Source organism: Leuciscus leuciscus (assembly GCF_965113295.1).
Source record: "Leuciscus leuciscus genome assembly, chromosome: 19".
In the NCBI taxonomy this organism is placed as follows: Eukaryota; Metazoa; Chordata; class Actinopteri; order Cypriniformes; family Leuciscidae; genus Leuciscus; species Leuciscus leuciscus.
The window spans coordinates 13,036,912-13,057,243 of record NC_138743.1 but is presented as its reverse complement, the minus strand read 5'-3'; the positions used below and the strand labels follow the sequence as shown (position 1 = coordinate 13,057,243).

Genomic DNA, 20,332 nt, shown 5'->3' with positions numbered 1-20,332 from the left:
TATCCTATTGTACCATATCTGAGTGAACTCTTAAGGGGCTGCACTTCATCTCAGCCAGTAATGGGCCTATGTGTTGTGACAGCGGGATGAGCTGAACATTTGACTCATTACAATGCATCTGAATGTGAACAACACAAAACATGCACAGTTTTCAATGTCTATTAATGTTTTATAAAAAAATAAAAAATCTAAATCATGTCATGTCATGTTTCTCATCTGATGATTACAGTGGGTATTAAACATGTAAATAAATTGACACAATTCCAGTAAAAGCATTTATATGCATAACAAGGTTTTATTAGCGCATACACATAAGGATTAAAGACCTTAACAATAAAACTTTCAAATGATTTGCTCTTACAGCAACAAAATAAACACTGGGTAATAACTCTTAATAAAGTCACATTTTTTTACCTCCAAAATTAATTTTATTTCACACTTGTAAATTTGAAAAAGTAGTGAGTAACGTATCACAACTTTTAAAATGGTGATATTAAGCCCAAAAGTATATTGTGTGAAACAATAAGGTGCGAGAGTATTACAGTAAGTTGTTTAACAACACGTAACAAATCATACATTAATGCTTGGGAGAGAAACAGATTCAAATATTGTTAATTTCCACAGATAGACAAGCAGTTATATTACAGGTCATCTCATATAGGCTACTTAAGGTTAGGGTTAACCTAGCAAATATGCCAGAAGGAAAGTTAACCCCGGATTTACAAATGTACAAAGGGAAATCTTTAATCCTGACTACCCAGAATTAAAGCCTGAACAGTGGAAAAACAAGGAATAATCTAGGATTTCAAGTAATACTGCAGTCCAATATGTTGTTTTGGTCTCTCCCAATGCTAAAGCTAACAACACAAACATTTACAGCAAATTAGATTTCAAGTATGCCCGATCAGCACCAGCGGAAGCTTCCGTATAATGTGATGATTTTGAGATGCTTTAGAGGCATGGATTTGCATATCATTTCATACAAGTATGTTGCATAACAGGTACAAGTGATCATTTAAAATCTTGGCATGCTATATTCCTACAAACACTGAATGATCTACAGTGGGCCGATGCCGCCACTTTCGTCTGCACTTGGGTGTAACATCAAAGCTGGTGACCATCAAGACATGTGCTTTACAGAGGTTAACATGACGCTCTAGCCGTTCAGTGACCATCTCCAAAGCCTCTAAGTGCTCCAGGGAGTCTACCTCAAACGTTTGCCATAAGTCAACTGCAAAATACATCACACAAATAGCATTATAATTATTGATAAGGAGTTCAAGCAGAACCATAAACAACCCTACAGTTTTCTATCCTGCAGTGCTTAATATTAGGTAATATACATAAGCAAATATTTTTAACCCTTACATTCACGGGTCCATTTTCCTTGGTCCACCATCAGATGATGCTTGGCATGTTCCAGCTCCCTCTTGAGAGCATTATACTTGAGTCTCACCTCTGCTATTCTCTGCTGTCGATGCTCCAGGAATTTCAGCTTTGCACTAAAGAGGACTATACCCTGGAAACGTGGATGACAAAATGTCAGTTTCCCTCCATATAAAATGTGAGAGATCTGAGATTAGCATTTGGCCTTCCATCACACCACAGGTTTTTTATACTAATAACCTATTACAGTTTTTCTATAACACATTTCATATACAGACAAAATCAAACACTGTATGCAGCTAATTTAGTTATCTTGAGTCTAAATCAAATATTGCCTTTAAATAACGCCACAAAAACCACCAAATACACAGATACACTGAATTACACACTGTGAGATTTATTTAAAACAATACGGCCATGGTCGTTTACTACAGTGAATGTGCAGCTATACATTTTAAACTCTGCAACATAATAGTACTACATAAATTAAAGTGAATATTCACGTAAAAAAGCAATTCCTGAACATACAGTTTTGGTTTTGTGATTACAATATTGTTTTGATAAAATGAATCATCATTTGAGGAACAGCATCTTTGCTACTCGGGAAAAAACATTGTATATACAACATTGTAAAATTTTCCTGAATGTGTACAGTACATTGTTGAGTGAAAACTGTAAAAATATACATTTGTAAAACCAAATAACAAAATATTTCCCAAATATTCAACAAAGACTTGCATATTTTTCAGTAATAGAAAAAAACCCAGGATGTATAAAGATTGCAAAATCACATTTACTCTGAATGAGTATCTGGTCTCTAATTTGTGTCAGAGTAAGAAAAAGAAAAAAAGAAACAAGAAACAGATTTGCAGCTTGTGTGAAAAGGGAATAATGCTTAAATTTTTTAGAAATTAGTTTTAAGGCTGGAATACACTAAAATCTGAACAGATTTTGTCACTTTCACGTTGTTCTGAACACAAACTCATGTTGCTAGAAGATGCATGACAAATGAAAACGTGTTCTAAAAACGGATCAAAATATCAAACATGTTTGAAATCCTCTGATTTGATGGAATCCTATCCAATCCAATGCCCATCACACACTACACAATTTTCTGTGAAATTAGTCAACTCCGACTGCCCAAAATCTGCAGATTGGCTCTGACTTTCGCCAACTAATGCCGACTCCTCCATACTGCAAATCGGGGAAAAAACCTGGGCCAAAGTCATGTAGGGTATTCCAGCCTTCACTTTTAGAAAACGGTGTTGCAAGTCAGGATACCTGGCTAAAGAACAGATTCTCATGTCTAAGCAATTGAGTCAAGCGCTACCAATTTAACAGACCATACAACAATAGCAGTGTGTGAATGAAATACAAAGCAGACAGACAGACAGACAATTTTTTCATTGACACATTTTGAACCTCACCTTGTTCCCTGCCCCACCTCTCTTCTGTACGCCATCTACATTATCAATCTCATAGACTTTAATTTCATAAGACTCAGAAACACCCCGATCCACCCGGTGCATTTTGGGCCCACTGAAGGATCTCTTCAGCGACTGGAGGTTGTCTTGAGATGGCCGTCTTATACTGGACCCTGTGGACAAAGACAATACAGTGAAAACCATGTTGTTTTGTATGCTAGAATACACTGAATTAGAAAATTCCTTACCTATGTTGGTTCTTTTCTTGGTACTTCTCGCCCCTTTAGCAGCACCGAGTGAGCAGCTCTGATCGCTGATGGAGTTGTGCGTTGAACTGCTGCTAATTGTAGCCTCACTGTCTCTTAACATGCTTTCATAGCCACTACTGACCATACTGCTTCTGTTATAGAGTAAAGCCGTTTTACACATGGCAGGAGGCAGCTCTCCACTGAGAACACTGGTTGTGTCGCTGGCATGGCCGCTGCAGTGGTATGGTGACCGCGGAGCTGTGATCCGACTGTACGGGGATGGCAACGTGTGAACGAAAGGTTTCAACGTCCCCAGTTCCTCACTTTCATCTAAATCAGACCCACCTTGACTAAAAGCGGAAAGAGAGTCTCTACTGCTTCTTAAAAGTTCAACTCTTCCTTTCCGGACTGCACCAGGCGACTTCAAACCACTGTTGTCCTGACTTCGGGATAGGGAGTGTGTTGACCAGAAGCTTTGGGTGACAGGTGCTCCGTTAGGAGAAAAACTTGAGCTCCTGTTGATCGAGTGTCTAGTGGGTTTGGGGGACAAGTTTGGCATCTTCTGGATCTTTGAACTGGGCATGAATTTATTAACAGCTGTTGTCTTAGAGTGACCATTTTTGGATGGCCGGGATGCATCGTTGGCATCATGCATGGGGAAGAACTGTGGAACCCTCCCAAGACTCTGACTAGCTCGACACCTTACAAAGTCCTCAAAGTCTTCTTTAAAACCAAGTGGGCTGGGTTGAGCTGGAAAATATTGTTCATCTAAAAGGCCTTTAGGAGCCATATCGATGAAAGCAGTCTCCTCAAGGTACTTGCTTTTAAGTCTTGGTGAGCTAGAATTACATTTCAAGCTTCCTGTTGAGTTCCCGATATTACTCTCATCCCAAGTTTGGCTCCTGCCGGATAATGCTTTCAGTTTTGCATTAAATAACTTGCTGCTCTCTTCAAAATGAGATTTCGTGTTGGTCTTAGTTTCAGTAGCCTGGTTTAGCATTGCACTTCTGGCTATTGCAGACTCTTCTTTTGTTCCTTTCCTTTTCAGGGTGGGACTGTTTGTGTATGTTGATGGCACATTGTCTTTGTTCCATTCCACAAGTCCGTCTTTCTTGGCATGTTGTTTCTTCTCAAGAGTTTCTTTTGGATTACATGGGTTCTTGTGTTCTGTGTTCATTTGTGGGCCATTCTTGATGTCTTTCTTTTTGTTTTGGCACAGCCAGCTTTGCTCAGGTGTAATTTCACAAGCATTTTGTCTGGACTTCAAGACTTCACAGTGAGGGTCAAGTTTAGCATTGGCTCCTCTAGGTATCTCCTTCACATCTTCTGTCAGCGGCACGTCAGACCAATTATCATGCTGCGGCAGGTCTTTTGAATCAATGAAGCCGCTTACCTTGTCAATATGTGGATTGATTTTTGTGTGTTGTACAGCTGCATCAGATGAGGTCATGGAGACTTCATTCTCTGAAGTTTTTGCATTAGAGGTGCTATAAAAACTTGCTGTTTGTTCTTCACCTATGCTGCCGATAATCCTTACAGACTGACTTCCTGGCGTTAAAGCCTGGAGAGAGTGAGACTCATGAATACTTAATATTTTTGCCTTTCCTTGCTCAGTGGCCCCATTTATTGTTACCTCCTCAACTACGGTATACACAAGCTCATCATGTCCATTAAGATCGAGCGGCTGCTGAACGGTCACGGTAATGGTGGCCCTCATCTCTCGCTGGTTCTTTGCTGTACAATGTGAAACATCTCCATTCAAAGAGGCAGAAACAGCCGGTGGGGAGCTCAAACTGGAAGATAGGGATGATGAAAAAGAAGAGGACGAGGTAGATCTCGGAGAACTCTTGCCGACAGGAGAAATTCGTGTCTCAGGTTGCATTGTGAAATCTGATAATCTTATCTTTCCTTGGTCTTCTAATTTCAGAGATAGTGAAGTGGGCATCATGTCCATTTTTTTATTATAAAGCTTATATTTGCTTGGAGATTGGCCAGACAGCATAGGATCACTTGGTTTGACTACATCTAGCTGTGGTGGACATGTATGAATAATCTGTGAATTGGAAGTACTTGGAATTTCCTCACTGTTGTGAATGATGGCAAATGTTTTTGATAAGTTTCCTTGTCTGGTACTATCATATTCCCTTTTGCTTGATGCTTGGATGTCCAATGAATTAGACTTCTTTTCAGTTTGGCTTAAGTGGGGTGCTTTATTCATAGTGTTCATTTCCGGATCTTTGCATAGATCCAACTCTGTTCCGTCTATGTTTCCCAGTCGATTCTGGAGTTCTGCAAATGTGTTGCACTTCAGACACTCAAACTCTGATTTATCTTGCAATATTGTTGGTGTTGACTCTTCTCTAGTCTTTTCTTTTGATATCTGCTTCATGCGATTGGCAATTGGTGGAGAGATTTCACAAAACTTCATCAACGAGAGCTTCTTGGACTCTAATTTGCTCTTGAGTAAGGATGGAATAATAGGCAAAACCTCTCTGCTTCTATTTGTAACCTCTTTATCTAGGAGGCCGGAAGGATCAACAGAGAAAATGGTATCACAGGACTTGTCACTCGCAGGGTAAAATGCTGGATCACTAGAGAAACCAGGAGAGGAGAGATCTTGATCCAGTGTTCCTGTAGATTGGAATCTCAGCTTGGTGGAATTATTAACTTTCCTCTCATTGCCTAAGCTTCTTCCCCCGGGCGAGCTTGAGGAAGACTTCTGAAAAAAAAAGAAAAAAAAATGTAAAAATGTACAACTCTGCCTAAATTCACATCACTTGAAAACTGGAGAACACTTCCATAATAATAAATATATTTAATAGTTAGATTATTAAATTATATAAAAGCATACCCTTGTCTTCTTTTTCTGCCTTCGCATTCGAGACACAGTCTGCATTGTACAGAGGCTTTCTGTAATGTCTTCAGACGAGGTGGATATATGGGCAATAATTGTTGTGGAGCAGTTGACATTGCTCAGAGAGTCTTGCAGGAGCATGGCTAATTTACTTTCCCTGTTTTGAACAAATTATCACTGGTAATTAAATGTAGCAACTTAAATACATTTTACTTAATTAAAGCACTCTGCTTTAAGTTCATATACTATTAGTAAATTCCTACTTTTATATTTAAGATATACACAAACATACCTATTAGGGACATGTTTATGTCTGTTGAGATTGGCTGTGATAAAGTTGCCAAGCTCAGCGAGGCAGACTCCACAGTTGCTTACACCCCTCTCCCCCACACAGCTCCCTAAATCGATCAGGCTCAGCTTGCTTTGATCCACATTCACTGAGGAAAATATATATTTTATTAATACAAGAAATTAAACAAATAATATTAAAGAAGCAACGGATGTTATGAAAAAGATCATCATGAATGCAAAACCATCTATTTTATTATGCTGAAAATAGAAAAAAGTGTTCAATTTTACTCTCCTGGGTCAGTATCGCATGAGAAATGTTATCCAATAGGCCTTTGTTTATCAAGTCGAGTTTATCAAGATCTGTACTGAGAATCTGCACATGAACATACATGAAAAAGCAACTGAACTCACTCCCAGACTTGGTGCTGCTCCCTATGTGCTGTTGGCGAACATGAAGGGTGAAGAACATGTGACAACAGTGTTGCGGTCTCCCTCCACTGTCTAACGTCCCACTGCGAGATGCAATAGCTGCATCTAATAGGAAAGCTGCTCTTTCTGGAGTTGGAGCATTTAGCACACTGTGGTTGCAGAGCTAGAATCAAGATAACACAATCCAATAAGGAGACTCTCAAGTAAATGGGAATGTCTCAATTAACATATCAATGAGTATGTATTAAATTTGTATTGATTGCTCATGAATATTGATAATATGCCATGCAAAGGGTTATAAACTTCATGCGAAATGTTTTTAAAGGAATATCACGGGTACAAGTTTAGCTCAATCAACAGCATTTGTAGCATAATGCTGATTACCACAAACAATATTTGCACTTGTCCCCTTATTTTCTTCATAAAAAGCACAAATCTGGGTTACGTTGAGGCACTTACAATGGAAGTGAATGGGGCCAATCCACAAACATCAAAATACTCACTTTTTTAATAGTATAACCACAAGAAGCAAACAATATGTGTAATACTTTGTATTACATCCAATTTAAGAATGTAAGAATTATGCTTTAAAAAGAACAAAAAGTGGCCCCCTTCACTTCCATTATAAGTGCCTACCTTTTTTTAACTTATTTTTTAAAGTAATAATCAACATTATGCCATAAATGCTGTCGATTGCACTTAACAACACTTAACCCTGAATATTCCTTCAAGAGCACTCGCTTGAGGCTTTTCCATCATCCAACTAACATTATAGGGAATTTTTCTATGCAATTGTGCCCTCAGGTTGTCAGGCACTATATTTTGCAAAGCTGCTTTGGAACAATATGCATCGTGAAAAGTGCTGCACAAATAAATAGAAGGTAAAATGAAATGAATTGCCTGTATTCCACAGACGGGGTCCTCTTTGAGGAAAGCATCTGTCTTATATGTCTCCTTGCAGTTGCTTGTGTCAACATCAGAGAGTAAATCCCTAATGGCATTGTTTTCCCCACAGACCTCTACAGCTGACACGGAAACTGAGATGTTTGCCCATGTCTTGTCTTTCTTCCTGTTAATGAGCTTGAAAAGCCAAGAGATAGCACATGGAATGACTCCAAGGCTTTGAGTACAACCATCATGGCCAATCATGGTGTAAGACATTCCTGTAAAAAGATAAAAAGAAAGTGAGAATGGAATTTTTCATAACAGACCATCATTAAACAGAAAAGCCCCCCATAAGGGTTTTGCTAAATAAATCATCATTCGGAATGACAAAAAGCCACAGCTTGCAATATGCTTAAATACATGGTGAATGACTTTACAAACTGGGGTGTAAAATGCGTTGTGGCAATGTCATGACCAATTAAATGTAAAGCACTTTACTGGCAGTCAAGCATGGGCCGGTTTAAAAGATTTATGATGTCTGGCTGGGAGCCAAGGGCCAACATGGAGGCCGGGTAATTCAATCTAGCTAATAGAGAATGATGTCATACTCCAAATGCCATGTAGAGATTGTTGTCATGATTTTGGGAGGATAACAATTAATAACCTTAAAGGTAAATGACCGTGATGACCCACTGTGTAGCCTGACCTATGTCATCTCTTGAAGGAACAATATTTAATGCACATTCATATTCATTGACAGGCCCCACAAGTCACAAGAAGTGGCAAAAACATGTGAATCTGAACCTTTCTGCATCAACACCATAGGAGCTATGGTTCCATAGGAGCTATGGAAGCCCATTTCTGCCCCAGAGTAAAAAATTAAAAGGTAATTGTGAAATAAGACAGTCATACTGCAGCATATAGTCACAGACTGCATTATGAAGATACAAATATGAGAAACAAGGTCACGATCGTGAGATTTAATGTCACATTGTGAGATGTACAAATTTGCACTCTGAAGATTTTTTTTTGTGTGAGAAATAGTCACATTTACTCTGAGCAAAAAAACTCTACAATTAAAACTACAGAGCGTTGATCACAAAACTTAGCACTTAAATATTATTCAACTAAAACATTATTGGGGGATAAAGTGACAACTGATAGGTATTTGCATTTTATGTAACCAGTCTGTTATACTGTAATTACAAGCTATCAGAATTTCTTTCTGGCCATTTAAATAACAACGACAGCACCAAATTGCATATTTTTGCTCAGTTTGAGCAGTCTGACCTCCTTGTCATTATATCATACTATTTGGGTCATAAAGGCCTGATGTATCAAATATGTTACAAAACAAAACACATTTGCAATTTTTTATTTGTCAGATTTTCTTATAAATACACTTACATATATTTTGTCTTAAGGTTCACTAAAAGGATGCATTAAAAATTATTTGTCTGACCATTTCCATATGTCAGGCTTTACAGGATAAAAAAGATTTTAAAATAACTCACTTACCCACACTGGTTTGACCAAAACTTAGGATGCAACCATCAGCCCCTGCAACCACACACTGAAGCACCTCACACAAGCTGTTCTCACAAACTTCAGCCTGAAAAATAATGTAAAAAAATTTTTTTTTCTTTTTTACGACAACACTGTTTAATCATTTGACAGTTGAACTGTACAGACATTTCATGTACATTTCAAGGACCTTTTCCCGGGATTTGGCATTTTTTTGCCAAAGTGCATTTAATACAGAGAGAAATTTGATTGCAATTGATTGCACTGGAGAAGAATATCCAGATATTGAATATCTGCACTCAAGTGACCAAATCTGAAAGTGTTGCAGATGTTTGGATATTATGACTCAGATGGGCTCCAGACATTAGACAGATCAGTTTTCATATCATGAGACAGAAATAACAAAGCAGTGGCCCTGACCTGGGTTGAATCGTGGCCAAAGGCAGCATCAAAGGTGAAGGTCTTTGAGGAGACTGTAGTGCCAGTAGTCTGTCTCTGAGGGGTGAGGGTGGGTACATTCAGCAATGTGATCTGTTTCTTGTGCAGGTCCAGTTTGAAAGAGTAGGACTGGGAGGGGTCTGACTCAGGAACCGAACAGACTCGCAGCATCACTTTGACCTAAAATTGGGGGGAAAACACAAAACAATATACTAATTAGATATTACATATAAATCTAGAATTTTTTTAAATCTACATTTAAAAAGTGCTCAATCCCATAAGACGAAAATACATATTGTCAAATTTTTATTTATTTTTTATATAAAAAATGGTCAAAATATATTTTACTAATATAGTTTTTTTTTACATAAATATATGATTTTTAATAAGTTTAAGTTACATATTTTGACCATCAATATACATTATTATATGTCCAAAATAGATATTTTTAAATCAATTTTGCACATTACCCAAAATGTATTTTAAGATTGAAAATGTATACTTGCTCCTAATAATTTATTTAGCATTTGAATGTTTACATAATAATAAGTGATGTCAAATTGATGAAACACGATAATTAAATATTAAATGTGTGTGTGTGTGTGTATGTGTCTGTGAATACACAAACACACACACACACACACATACAGTATATCATATATATTAATATAATAATTGATATACACACACATGTAAACAAAAATGTTTATGTTAGATGCGCTTAATCGAATTGACAGCACTAATAATAATATATAAACATTATTACTTGTGAAGTCCTACACCAGAGAATAAGACAGCTAAAACCAACGTGGTCAACATTAAAATCATCAGTGCCATACTTTTACTGAGACAAAAATGTCCTTGTTCCTGAAACTATAACTATAACAGTAATATTTAATACTTAAAATATTCCAATTTTTAAAGCATGATGTCATTGAACACACAACTAAACCGAGTTTAGGTTAATGCTTTGTCTGATATCTAATGCATTTGTCTAGTGATATTATCTTCTCTGTTCTGAGTCTGTCAAATCATATTTACACGAAATGAATTATTTAAGAACCCATTATCGCTGCTACAGTTGCTGGATGTGCAAAGCTGAGTGCGATCTTGCTACCAGGTGCTACCCTGAGAGCGATAATTTGAAACTCAAGATGAGTCCCATCAGTGTGAACTGTGGAGAGTGAAGTCAGGATGAGCTACAATTAAACTAAATTGATTTCCCTTCCTCAAGGAGGTGGTGTGATGGAATGGGAAGGCCATTAACATCACTTTCAAAGGTCTTTTCTAAAATGTGAGGCATCTAGAGATCAGCCACATCCCAAGGTCAAACTGAGGACATCTAAACCATCTGAGTGTGGTATGTAAGTAAGGGAAATTTTTCCTCATTCAGAAAGTTGTATACAAAGACACGTGTGTTTAAAATGATGTACACTCAAGTGAGATGAAGACTCCAGTCATAACAGTGGGCTAATAGAAGCTGTTTCATTTACATGGAGATCATGGGGGCTGCCTTATTAACATCACATGACCAGCCAAATATTACTTGTTTCATCTTGGTAACACTGTTATTGTACACCTTTGCTCACAGAATAAATAAATAATGGGTGTATGGGAACAGGGCATTTTTACCATGGAAGCTGTATTCCGCCACTAAGGAAATAAAAAAAGTTACACTTTTTCAAAAAGGTCAGTAAGATTTTTATACTTTATACTATTCATTACTTTTATTCAGCAAGTATATTTGGGTATATTTCTTCTTTGGATGCTGTTTATCACAGCGCTTTAAGATTTATATCAGATTGTAAACCTTTAACTCATCATTGTATATTGTATAATAGAGTAGCCTGGCCATCTTTGTCTATTAGAAGGAAAATTCATTATTACCTAATTATTTATAAAACTATTCTGGGGTTGTTGCCTTTGTATCTAGGTTGTCTAATTGAAAAGAAAAGTGTTGGGAAATATTCCTTCAGTCTAAAATTGTTTTACTCTCTCTGTTCCATTTGTAAGAACTGAACTGGGAAAAAGGGCTTTTATGTACGCAGCTCCATTTGAATGGAATTTACTCCAAACGAGATTGAAATTACAAACTCTGGTGCCTATGGAACATTTTAAATCTATTATTCGGTCACTCGAAGAAGACTCATTGATTTGCAACTGTTTTTAAGTGTTTAAATTGTATATTTGTTGTTACAATCTGTAAGTTGTGACTGTAACTGCTGTCCATTCTTGGCCAGGACTCTCCTGTGAAAGAGATTTTTAATCTCAGAGAGATTTTCCTGGTTAAATAAAAAAACATAAAATAAAATAAATAAAAACATTACATTGATCAAAAGTGACAGTAAATATGTTTATAATGTTACAAAAGCTTTTCTTTTGCACTTTTTATTCAAATATTAATAAGCACACCTGTTTTCAACATGAAGAAATGTTTCTTGAGAGCCAAATCACCCATTTTTAGCATTTTAGAAGAGACTTACAAGAGACTCATAAAAGACTTCATTCAAAAAGCATTAAAAAATCTTTCCACAGTAGTGTACATTTGACTTTATACCTCACAACTGTAATTGTCCGGTAACACTTTAGTTAAGGGTCCAATTCTCACTATTAACCAGTTGCTTATTACTAGCATGCATATTACTAGGATATTGGCTGTTTATTAGAACTTAAAAAACAACATTAATGCCTTATTCTGCATGACCAAATTCTACATCCCCTTAATCCTACCCAATACTTAAACTAAAACTACTTTACTAACTATTAATAAGCAGTAATTAGGAGTTTATAGAGGCAAAAGTCATAGTTAATAGTTAATTAATAGTAAGAATTGGACCCTAATCTGAAGTGTGACCAATTGTTTTTCTCAAAATGTTGGACTTTATATCTTATAATGTGACATAGTATCTCACAATGCAACTTTACATCTCACAAAATGTCTTTATTTCTTGCAGTGTGTTCTTACTTTTACTTTAAACTTACAAACGTTTAAACTTAAACTAATTTTTACTCTCAGGTAGAACACAGGCTTTCATATTTGTGACCCTGGATCACAAAACCAGTCACATGTCACATGGGTATATTTGTTGCAATAGCCAACAATACATTGTATAAAATTATCGATTTTTCTTTTATGCCAAAAATCATTAGGATATTAAGTAAAGATCATGTTCCATGAAGATATTTTGTAAATTTCCTACGGTAAATATATAAAACATTTATTTTTATGAGTGAATGCAGCACAATCGCGAACATAAATGAACAACTTTAAAGGAGATTTTCTCAATGTTTCGATTTTTTTGCATCCTCAGATTCCAGATTTTCAAATAGTTGTATCTCGAAAATATTGCCCTATCCTAACAAACCACACATCAAAGGAAAGCTTATTTATTCAGCTTTCATGTGATGTATAAATCTCAATTTAAAAAAAAATGACCCATAAGACTGGTTTTGTGGTCCAGGGTCACATTTATACAATCAGTAAAAATCATAAAATAAACAAAATTACTGCACCTCTGTATAATATTGCTATTATATTATTGTCTCTAATTTATTAGCAAATGAACAGCTACGATAATCTAACAATGCAATATTACGTAATAATAGAAGCACCCATAAGTTTTGGTGTTTTTTAGTAGCAAAATTAAACAATTAAAAATGTTAGTAAACGTTTCAGCCATACCTTCCCCATCCCAGGTGTTTCCTTGCTCTTACTAGCAGCTTGAAAAATGTTGGCTGGTACTGGAGGAGGAGACTTCTGCATGAGGCTACTGAAGTTTGTCAGCTGTTGGGAAGCACCACTTTCTGAGAACTGCCTCCCTCTTCTAACCATTACATTCAGCTTTTGTGCAGCCCTGTGGATGTTCAGAGATTTGACAGCGTTTAGCTTACATGCATGTACATTATCAAAGCATTTCTTTCTTTTCTACAAATCACACCTTTTCCAAATCACAGTTTATTTTATTTTTTTCTGGTCTATTACCTGACAAAGAAAGACAAGGCAGCAGAGGTTCCTGAAGGGAGCAGAGACGACATACTGGAAGAACGGGCAGGCTGTGAGGCGCCGTAGTTGCATAGTGCTGTAGAGGTCACATTCTCCTTCTCAAACACCTTTCCTGAATGTAAAGGACTCTGGGAGGACTGAGAAAGAATCATCTTCACTGAGATTGTCAAGCTCAGTAACTACAATAGGTTTTCATGCTTGAATGTCCAAAAAACATTATATATTTTTCACATATTTTACATAGTTGCAGCACCTCTCTTTCCAGTCTGTCAGTAACGCGCAGTTTAGTTTCTGTCTCTATGAAGCCCCTCCTTCCGAACAGCGCAGTGTGCTCTGATTGGTTGGCTGGACCAGTGTGTTGTGATTGGTCAACTGCTTCAAGCGTGTTTCAGAAATGTCACGCCCCTTGCCATAACAGCGAGTTTTAACACAGAACTAACATAACTCAACCAGGCCTAGTCCCCTTTATTTGCATAAACCTTGGGTAGGAATTTTTTTTATGAGAAATATTGCGACGTGTACGTTCCTGGAAGAAAACAATCGCAGTGTTTCAGGGACTTATTCATAAATAACTCCCTTTGGAGTGCTTTGTAACTTTTCAGACCTTTTTCATGCTCAAACAGCAATAATCACACAATAAAGAAAGTTTAAAATGTAAAAAAAAAAAAAGGTCCTCTTTAATACAATAAACTGGACAGACAATATGTTAATTAACTAAAACTAACTAAAAGTCTTTCTGACACTGATTTAAAAATGATGGCTGTGTGAACACTACACCGTGAAAATGAGTGTGTTTAATGCACTGCAGTCAGACAATATTATTAGGTATTGCCACTACAAGCTGAGTCATATGTGCAGATGAAGTCATGAACCTTTTTATATGTGTATCAGCATACAGGCGATGAATGAGGCTGCAGGCGCTGACAGGACGAGTCATACTTCAGTCCAAAATCTAACCTAATATTCAGACTGAACTGTGCCTATGCTTGAGAAAACCATTGCTTGCCTGCAGTCATCCACATATCCAGAGTCACTCCCTGCCTTTATGTCTCATCAATGCTTTTATCCAGCCATGCGAAATAGGAGCCCCCTCTTTGCCCCCCCCTCCATTGGCAGAATGTAACGCCAATTAGCACTGGGAGCAACCCTCGGGCAGAGACGGCAATATTGCCTTAACTGTTATTCTTTCCTCTGTCTCTTCTTTCTTTCTCTCACTTCTCTGTCCTCCAGAGAGAATCTTAGATTTAATTATGCGCGCATCTTATTTCCGCAGTTACGCTTTCCATTAAACCATGCCTGTCAGTGTTTGCTCTTTCAAATAAAATACTACAAAAAGCATCTCGTCTGCTTTTACTTCAAGCAATAATCTTTTTTTTTATTTTAATCCCACTTCAAGGACAGAGAATTTACCTTGGATGTTTGTGTAATGAAATGGAGCTGGACTAATGGACTAGGTCTGCCGTCAAGCTCTCGGTCAGCGTCGCATAAAGATCTGGTACTGAGTGCTTATGGAGCTGTCTGAGATGTTCACTCTCTGCCGCACTTTCATAATGCATTCTCGTTTCATCTGTATTTACGAGCGCTGTGTATGAATATTTCACTGGTCATTAAATATTACAGCGATATTGATCAAGCTTCTTTTTTTCCTGACGGGCTTCTCTGTGGTATGGATAAAATGTGGGTTAAACCATTAACTAGAAAAGTTCTGTTTCTTCTGCATCTGGACATAATCAAGGCTGATTAGAGGGTTGTATAAGATGGCACACATGACGTGTTTTCCTGGTAAGTCCTGGTGGGCAGACATAGCTATGTATATTTAATTGATATCTTACATTATGCACACAGATGGTGTACTGGATATAAAATATGAACAGCAGAGAAAGGGCTTCTTTCTTTAAATTATTTGGAAAAGGAATACATACATATGCTCACCAAGGCTGCATTTATTGGATCAAAAATACAGTAAAAATAATGTGATATTATTCTATTTGAATATATTTATTTATATATGTGACGCAAAGCTGAATTTTCAGCAGCCTTTACTCCAGTTGTGTCACATGATGCTTCAGAAATCATTCTGATATGCTGATTTGATGCTCAAGAAATTGGTAATATTATCAATTTTGAAGTGGTTGTGCTTCTTATTATTCTTATTTTTGTAGAAACCATGATGAATAGAAATGTCAAAAGCACAGCATTTATTTGACATGTAATTTGTAAAAGTCTTTACTATTTAGTTTTGATCAATTTAATGTCATGGCTACACAATTGTTTATGTCTATCAAAAAACAAACAAAAAAAAAACACCTTTTAACTGTAGTCTATGTTTAGTATTATGAAAGTGTTCACCAAAAGTAGTTTCCAAAAAATGGAAATTCTGTCATATTTTACTCACTATCACAATGTTTCAAACTTGTATGGTTTTCTTTCTTCTATGGAACACAAAAACTGTTTTAACTGTTTTTGTCTGTACAATGAAACTCATTTGGGTTCAAAACAACACTGGACCCAACTAACCTCCAATGTCTGGACAAAAAACACTGAAACATTTTTCAAAATATCTTCTTTTGTATCCCACACAAGAAAGAATGTCATACAGGTTAAGAACGACATAGGCTGATTAAACGATGACAGGATTAAAATTTTTGGCCGTATCAACCCTTTAAAGACTTAAAGTGTTTGTTTAAACAATGGCAAAAATATGATCAAATACATTAAAAAATGTGTGGCCTACCTTTTGAGCTATTGAATTGATTCCTTTACATGAAGACAGGGGCCACAGGGACTCCAAATGTTGACGTCCTTTAATCCAGCAATCCGGCCCTGCGTTGCCGGGCCTCTGATGGGGGTCTGAGACAACAGATCGGTGGCTTGAGGTTCTGGGGAGCGTTTGTGAGCCTGAGTCAAGGCTTGTGGATGAGATGTTGGCAGTGGTAGGTGGAGCCCATATGGCCCGGTCCTGGGTGAGGATCGTGCGGATAGCCTCCTGCTTCAACTGGCTAAAGTGAGTGGAGCAGACGCCACAGCGTCCGTCCACGTTGCCCCAGGCTTCTACAGTACTAGCAGGTGGTTTCATGCTCTCATAAAGATGAATGAAGACTTTAGGATCCTGAGGCACAGAAAGAAAAATGTTGTTGTTGACTTAACTTAACAGATCAAAAACGAGTAAAAATAACAGATTATTAGTGAAAATTGCTTATACAGTACTAATCAAAGTTTACTTTTACTGTTTTATCCATAATAAAATTTTTAAAATATATTATTTCAATATTGTAACATTATTTTCAAACCAAAAACCCTTTTGGTGACATGATAAATAGTCACATCCATCTGTCTTATAGGGATGGTTCACCCAAAAACGAAAATTGTGTCATTATTTACTCACCCTTGTGTTGTCCCAAAGTTCCTTTGTTCTGTTGAACACAAAAGAAGATATTTTGAAGAATGTTGGTAATGAAACAGTTGATGGGCCCCATTGACTTACATAGGGAAAAAAATGCTATACAAGTCAATGGCTACCGTCAACTGTCTGGTTACCAACATTCCTCAAAATATTTTCTTTTGTGTTCAACAGAAGAAAGAAACTCATGCAGGTTTGGAACAACATGAGGGTGAGTAAATTATGCCACAATTTTCATTTTTGGGTGAACGATCCCTTTAAAAATCTCATCCCTCCTTTATCCTAAATTCAGTAATTGCTCAAACCATCTTAAATTTCATGAAAAAAGAGGTCAGAGATTTTGAGTTTACTAAAAAAAAGACAAGAAATGATCCACTAACCTATTTCTCCCCACCACCAAATAAAAAGACACATGCCAGCCGCAAATACATCTCTATCTCAGCTTATCACATTATAGTGTAATTTACTTTATTGTTCTCCTCTGTAGGAACTGAGTTTTCATATTCCATCCATTATGCCCCATATTCCAGTGCAATCAGGGCTAGACGAGTGGCACATGAATCTCAGACCAACTGCAAAAGCTAATCGATTTAAACTCGTTTCAAGGGAGGGGGGGGGGGGGGGCATGCGACTCATATGTAATTGAAATATGAGACATACTCTGGCTGATGGGGTGGACATACATGCAGCAGTCCACTGGAGATACCACCCAACACAAGGGCATTTGGTCCTCAACTCTAAATGCAAAGAAATGCATGGTAGCCTATTCCTTTTTTAAATGCATGCAACTTGATGATATAAGAAATATACTTACTTTTGTAGAAAGGTTTCCGTCAATTACTTGTTTAAACGCTTCCCCTTTGAATATGTTGAAATAAGAGATGCACTTTTTACACAAATGTCCCGTGTCGAATAACGTCTCTCTTTTCGTCCCATTGGACTTGATGGAGTTGTATTCAGGAGGGTAGCCGTTTAACGATTCTTTGGGCCATTTTGACCGTAAGAGAGTGTGAGTGAGGGGTGTCGGGAGTGAGCCCGCGCACCCTGTCCAAGGTGCTGCATGGGAATCATATGCTGAAGAGCCAGCGCCTTCGGGCGAGGGACGCTCCTTCTGCGCTGCATGACCCCTCAACACGGGACTCATTTTAACGTTGGTCATCTGTGAAATAGACGCAAGCCGTGCTATATTCATTTTTAAGGATAGTCAAATTATATATAATTAATATTTAAACAATTAAATATGAATCATATTTAGGTATGATGGAATATAGGCTTACTGACCTAACAAATTGTGCATATTACTTATATTCAATCACGAGGCATGATGCAGAAGTATATTCATCTACTTACCATAAACCGCTGACTGCCTGTTGTTTCACAATATCCTGTTTGATTCCTCATATTCGCTCAATAAAGCTCTTATCCTTCACAACAAGTTTCCATTCGTTTCAAATAAAAAACTACTGTGTTTCACGAAAAATCGGACTTTACTTGGTTAAAAAAACAACCGTGATGTCCTAGAGGCACATGCAGTGATTTCGCGCACCGCGCCTTTATGTTGTTGGACAACTTGGTGCTCCGGTGAGTAGCAGTGAATATTTGATTTCTATTTACGCATATAGCCTACAAAAAGTCCTTTAATTACACCACCCACTGCGAGCTGTTAAGTTACCGTTGTTTTTAATATTCTACCCGTTGTTAACTTTCCTTAGGAAAACTGTGCATGCAAGGCATATGATGAAAAATAGATTTTTATATTCGTCCTTGGGTTGTTGTTGGATTAGGTCTTCATCTTTTTTGTTCTCCGTTTACAGTACCACCCACTTGTCATTGCTCTAAGGAATAGATCACACTGTTGTGGTTACCGTATGTTAAGATTGATCATGAGATAGCGCCACCCATCGACCAAAATGTAGATCTGCAAACGGCAGTGCTGCCCACATGCGGATTGATTCAAGCCACTGCAAACTTTGGAAATGAGTGTAGGAGGATAGTGTATTTGCATCGTCACACAACACAGCACAATAATTTTGAAAGACTGTTGTGAATTATACAGAATTGAATTTGATCAAGCATTAAATCATTTGTAAATGTTACAGAATTATGTATGAATTTCTGGGTATTTTGGGGAAAATATTTTTTTCAGTTTTGTTAAAGGTGTTTAAATCAATAGTTTTTCAACAATTAAAGGTATAGGTCACCCAAACATTTAAATTCTGTCATTAATTACTCACTCTCATGTCATTAAAAACCCGTAAGACACAAATTAAGATATTTTTGATGAAATCAGAGAGCTTTCTGTCCCCCCATTGATATGCAACTACCACTTTGACGCTTCAAAAAGTTAGAGATCGTAAACCTAATCCATATTGAGCAATTTAGTCAACATTTTCTGAAGAGTCGATCGCTTTATATGATGACCAGATTTAATGTACATTTTTATTCACATTTAAACTGATCAGTGGACATAAACAGAAGCTCAAACGTGCTAATGAACCTCATCGGTTCTTGAGGAAGCTTAAACGTGCTATGTAACACATAATAATGAACCTCATTGGTTCTCACACAACAAGCAAACATGCTTGAGCTTCTGTTTACCATGTGTGAGTTAAAAAATGTTTATGTGAGCAAAAGTCTAAATTTAATCTGTTCATCATATAAAGCGATCGCGCGTCTCTTCGGATGATTTTTACTAAACCGCTCAAATCACATGGATTAGTCTTACGATCTCTTTATGAACTTTTTGAAGCATCAAAATGGTAATTGCATATGTCTATGGATGGAGGGATCTCATCAAAAAGATCTTTGTTTGTGTACAGAAGATGAAAGAAAGTCTTATGGGTTTGGAATGTAATTTTGGGGGGAACAATTCCTTTGGGCAAAACAGGGAGAGGGGGCTTTAATTGTTGAAATCATATAGGCTAAAAGACCCCCAACATGGGGCAAAAGATGGGGAGAAGGGTCTATTGATTTTCAACCATTAAAAAAAGATTTTAATATAGGCCTAGGCTATTACAGTGCCAGTAAAGCATAGAGAAATAATAATCATCATCAAATCAACTTAATTCAAAAGGGAAGTTTTAATAACTCATTGACAAATATTTGTTCTTGTTTTAAGCTAAACTTCCTTCATTTAGTTCAATTTTAATTTTACATTTGCATCTCAAGTGAATATGTCCTGATTTAAAGATGTTTAGATAGACTAATTGAATTGAAAAACAAGATATAAATTTTTTTTTGCAATGCATGCAACATTTAACGCCATAATTTTTATTTATTTTTATTTAAGTCTTTCTGCTCTGATTTCTGACCTTTTTAAGGCTTTCATTTGCGTAAGGGCGAACTAAAACCCGCAGAAACCCTGCTTGTATGAGCCAAAATGGATAGTCTTTATGGTCGTAACGTAAGCATCTCTGAGGATCATTACGATTGAACACGCCCATGTTCTCC

The 20,332-nt window shown here is 37.0% G+C and overlaps 1 protein-coding gene across 2 annotated transcripts; it reads right to left on the bottom strand.

Moving 5' to 3' along the window:
• Window positions 1-306: 306 nt before the first annotated feature.
• Window positions 307-20,117, bottom strand: kif26bb (kinesin family member 26Bb). 2 transcript variants are annotated; one of them, XM_082148159.1, is made up of 15 exons: window positions 18,233-20,117; window positions 17,697-18,041; window positions 16,217-16,591; window positions 13,462-13,610; window positions 13,162-13,333; window positions 9,462-9,659; window positions 9,036-9,129; window positions 7,533-7,795; window positions 6,615-6,795; window positions 6,205-6,349; window positions 5,910-6,069; window positions 3,059-5,777; window positions 2,814-2,983; window positions 1,369-1,519; window positions 307-1,231 (listed from the first exon to the last, which is right to left on the bottom strand). In XM_082148159.1, the coding sequence occupies exons 1-15, from the start codon at window positions 18,281-18,283 to the stop codon at window positions 1,032-1,034; spliced, it is 5,373 nt and encodes a 1,790-aa protein (XP_082004285.1). In that variant the 5' UTR covers window positions 18,284-20,117; the 3' UTR covers window positions 307-1,031. The 2 variants fall into 2 exon arrangements, with proteins under 2 accessions (XP_082004285.1, XP_082004284.1); XM_082148158.1 differs by having other exon boundaries at window positions 13,462-13,619; window positions 18,233-20,116.
• Window positions 20,118-20,332: the final 215 nt, after the last annotated feature.

Excerpts from the sequence above, each read along its gene's own strand:
- kif26bb (XM_082148158.1), bottom strand. The coding sequence starts at position 18,283 with ATGAGGAATCAAACAGGATATTGTGAAACAACAGGCAGTCAGCGGTTT. Across the intron at positions 6,070-6,204 it reads CATAAACATGTCCCTAATAG|GGAAAGTAAATTAGCCATGC; the intron begins GTATGTTTGTGT and ends TGTTCAAAACAG. Across the intron at positions 1,520-2,813 it reads GAGGTGGGGCAGGGAACAAG|GGTATAGTCCTCTTTAGTGC; the intron begins GTGAGGTTCAAA and ends CCACGTTTCCAG.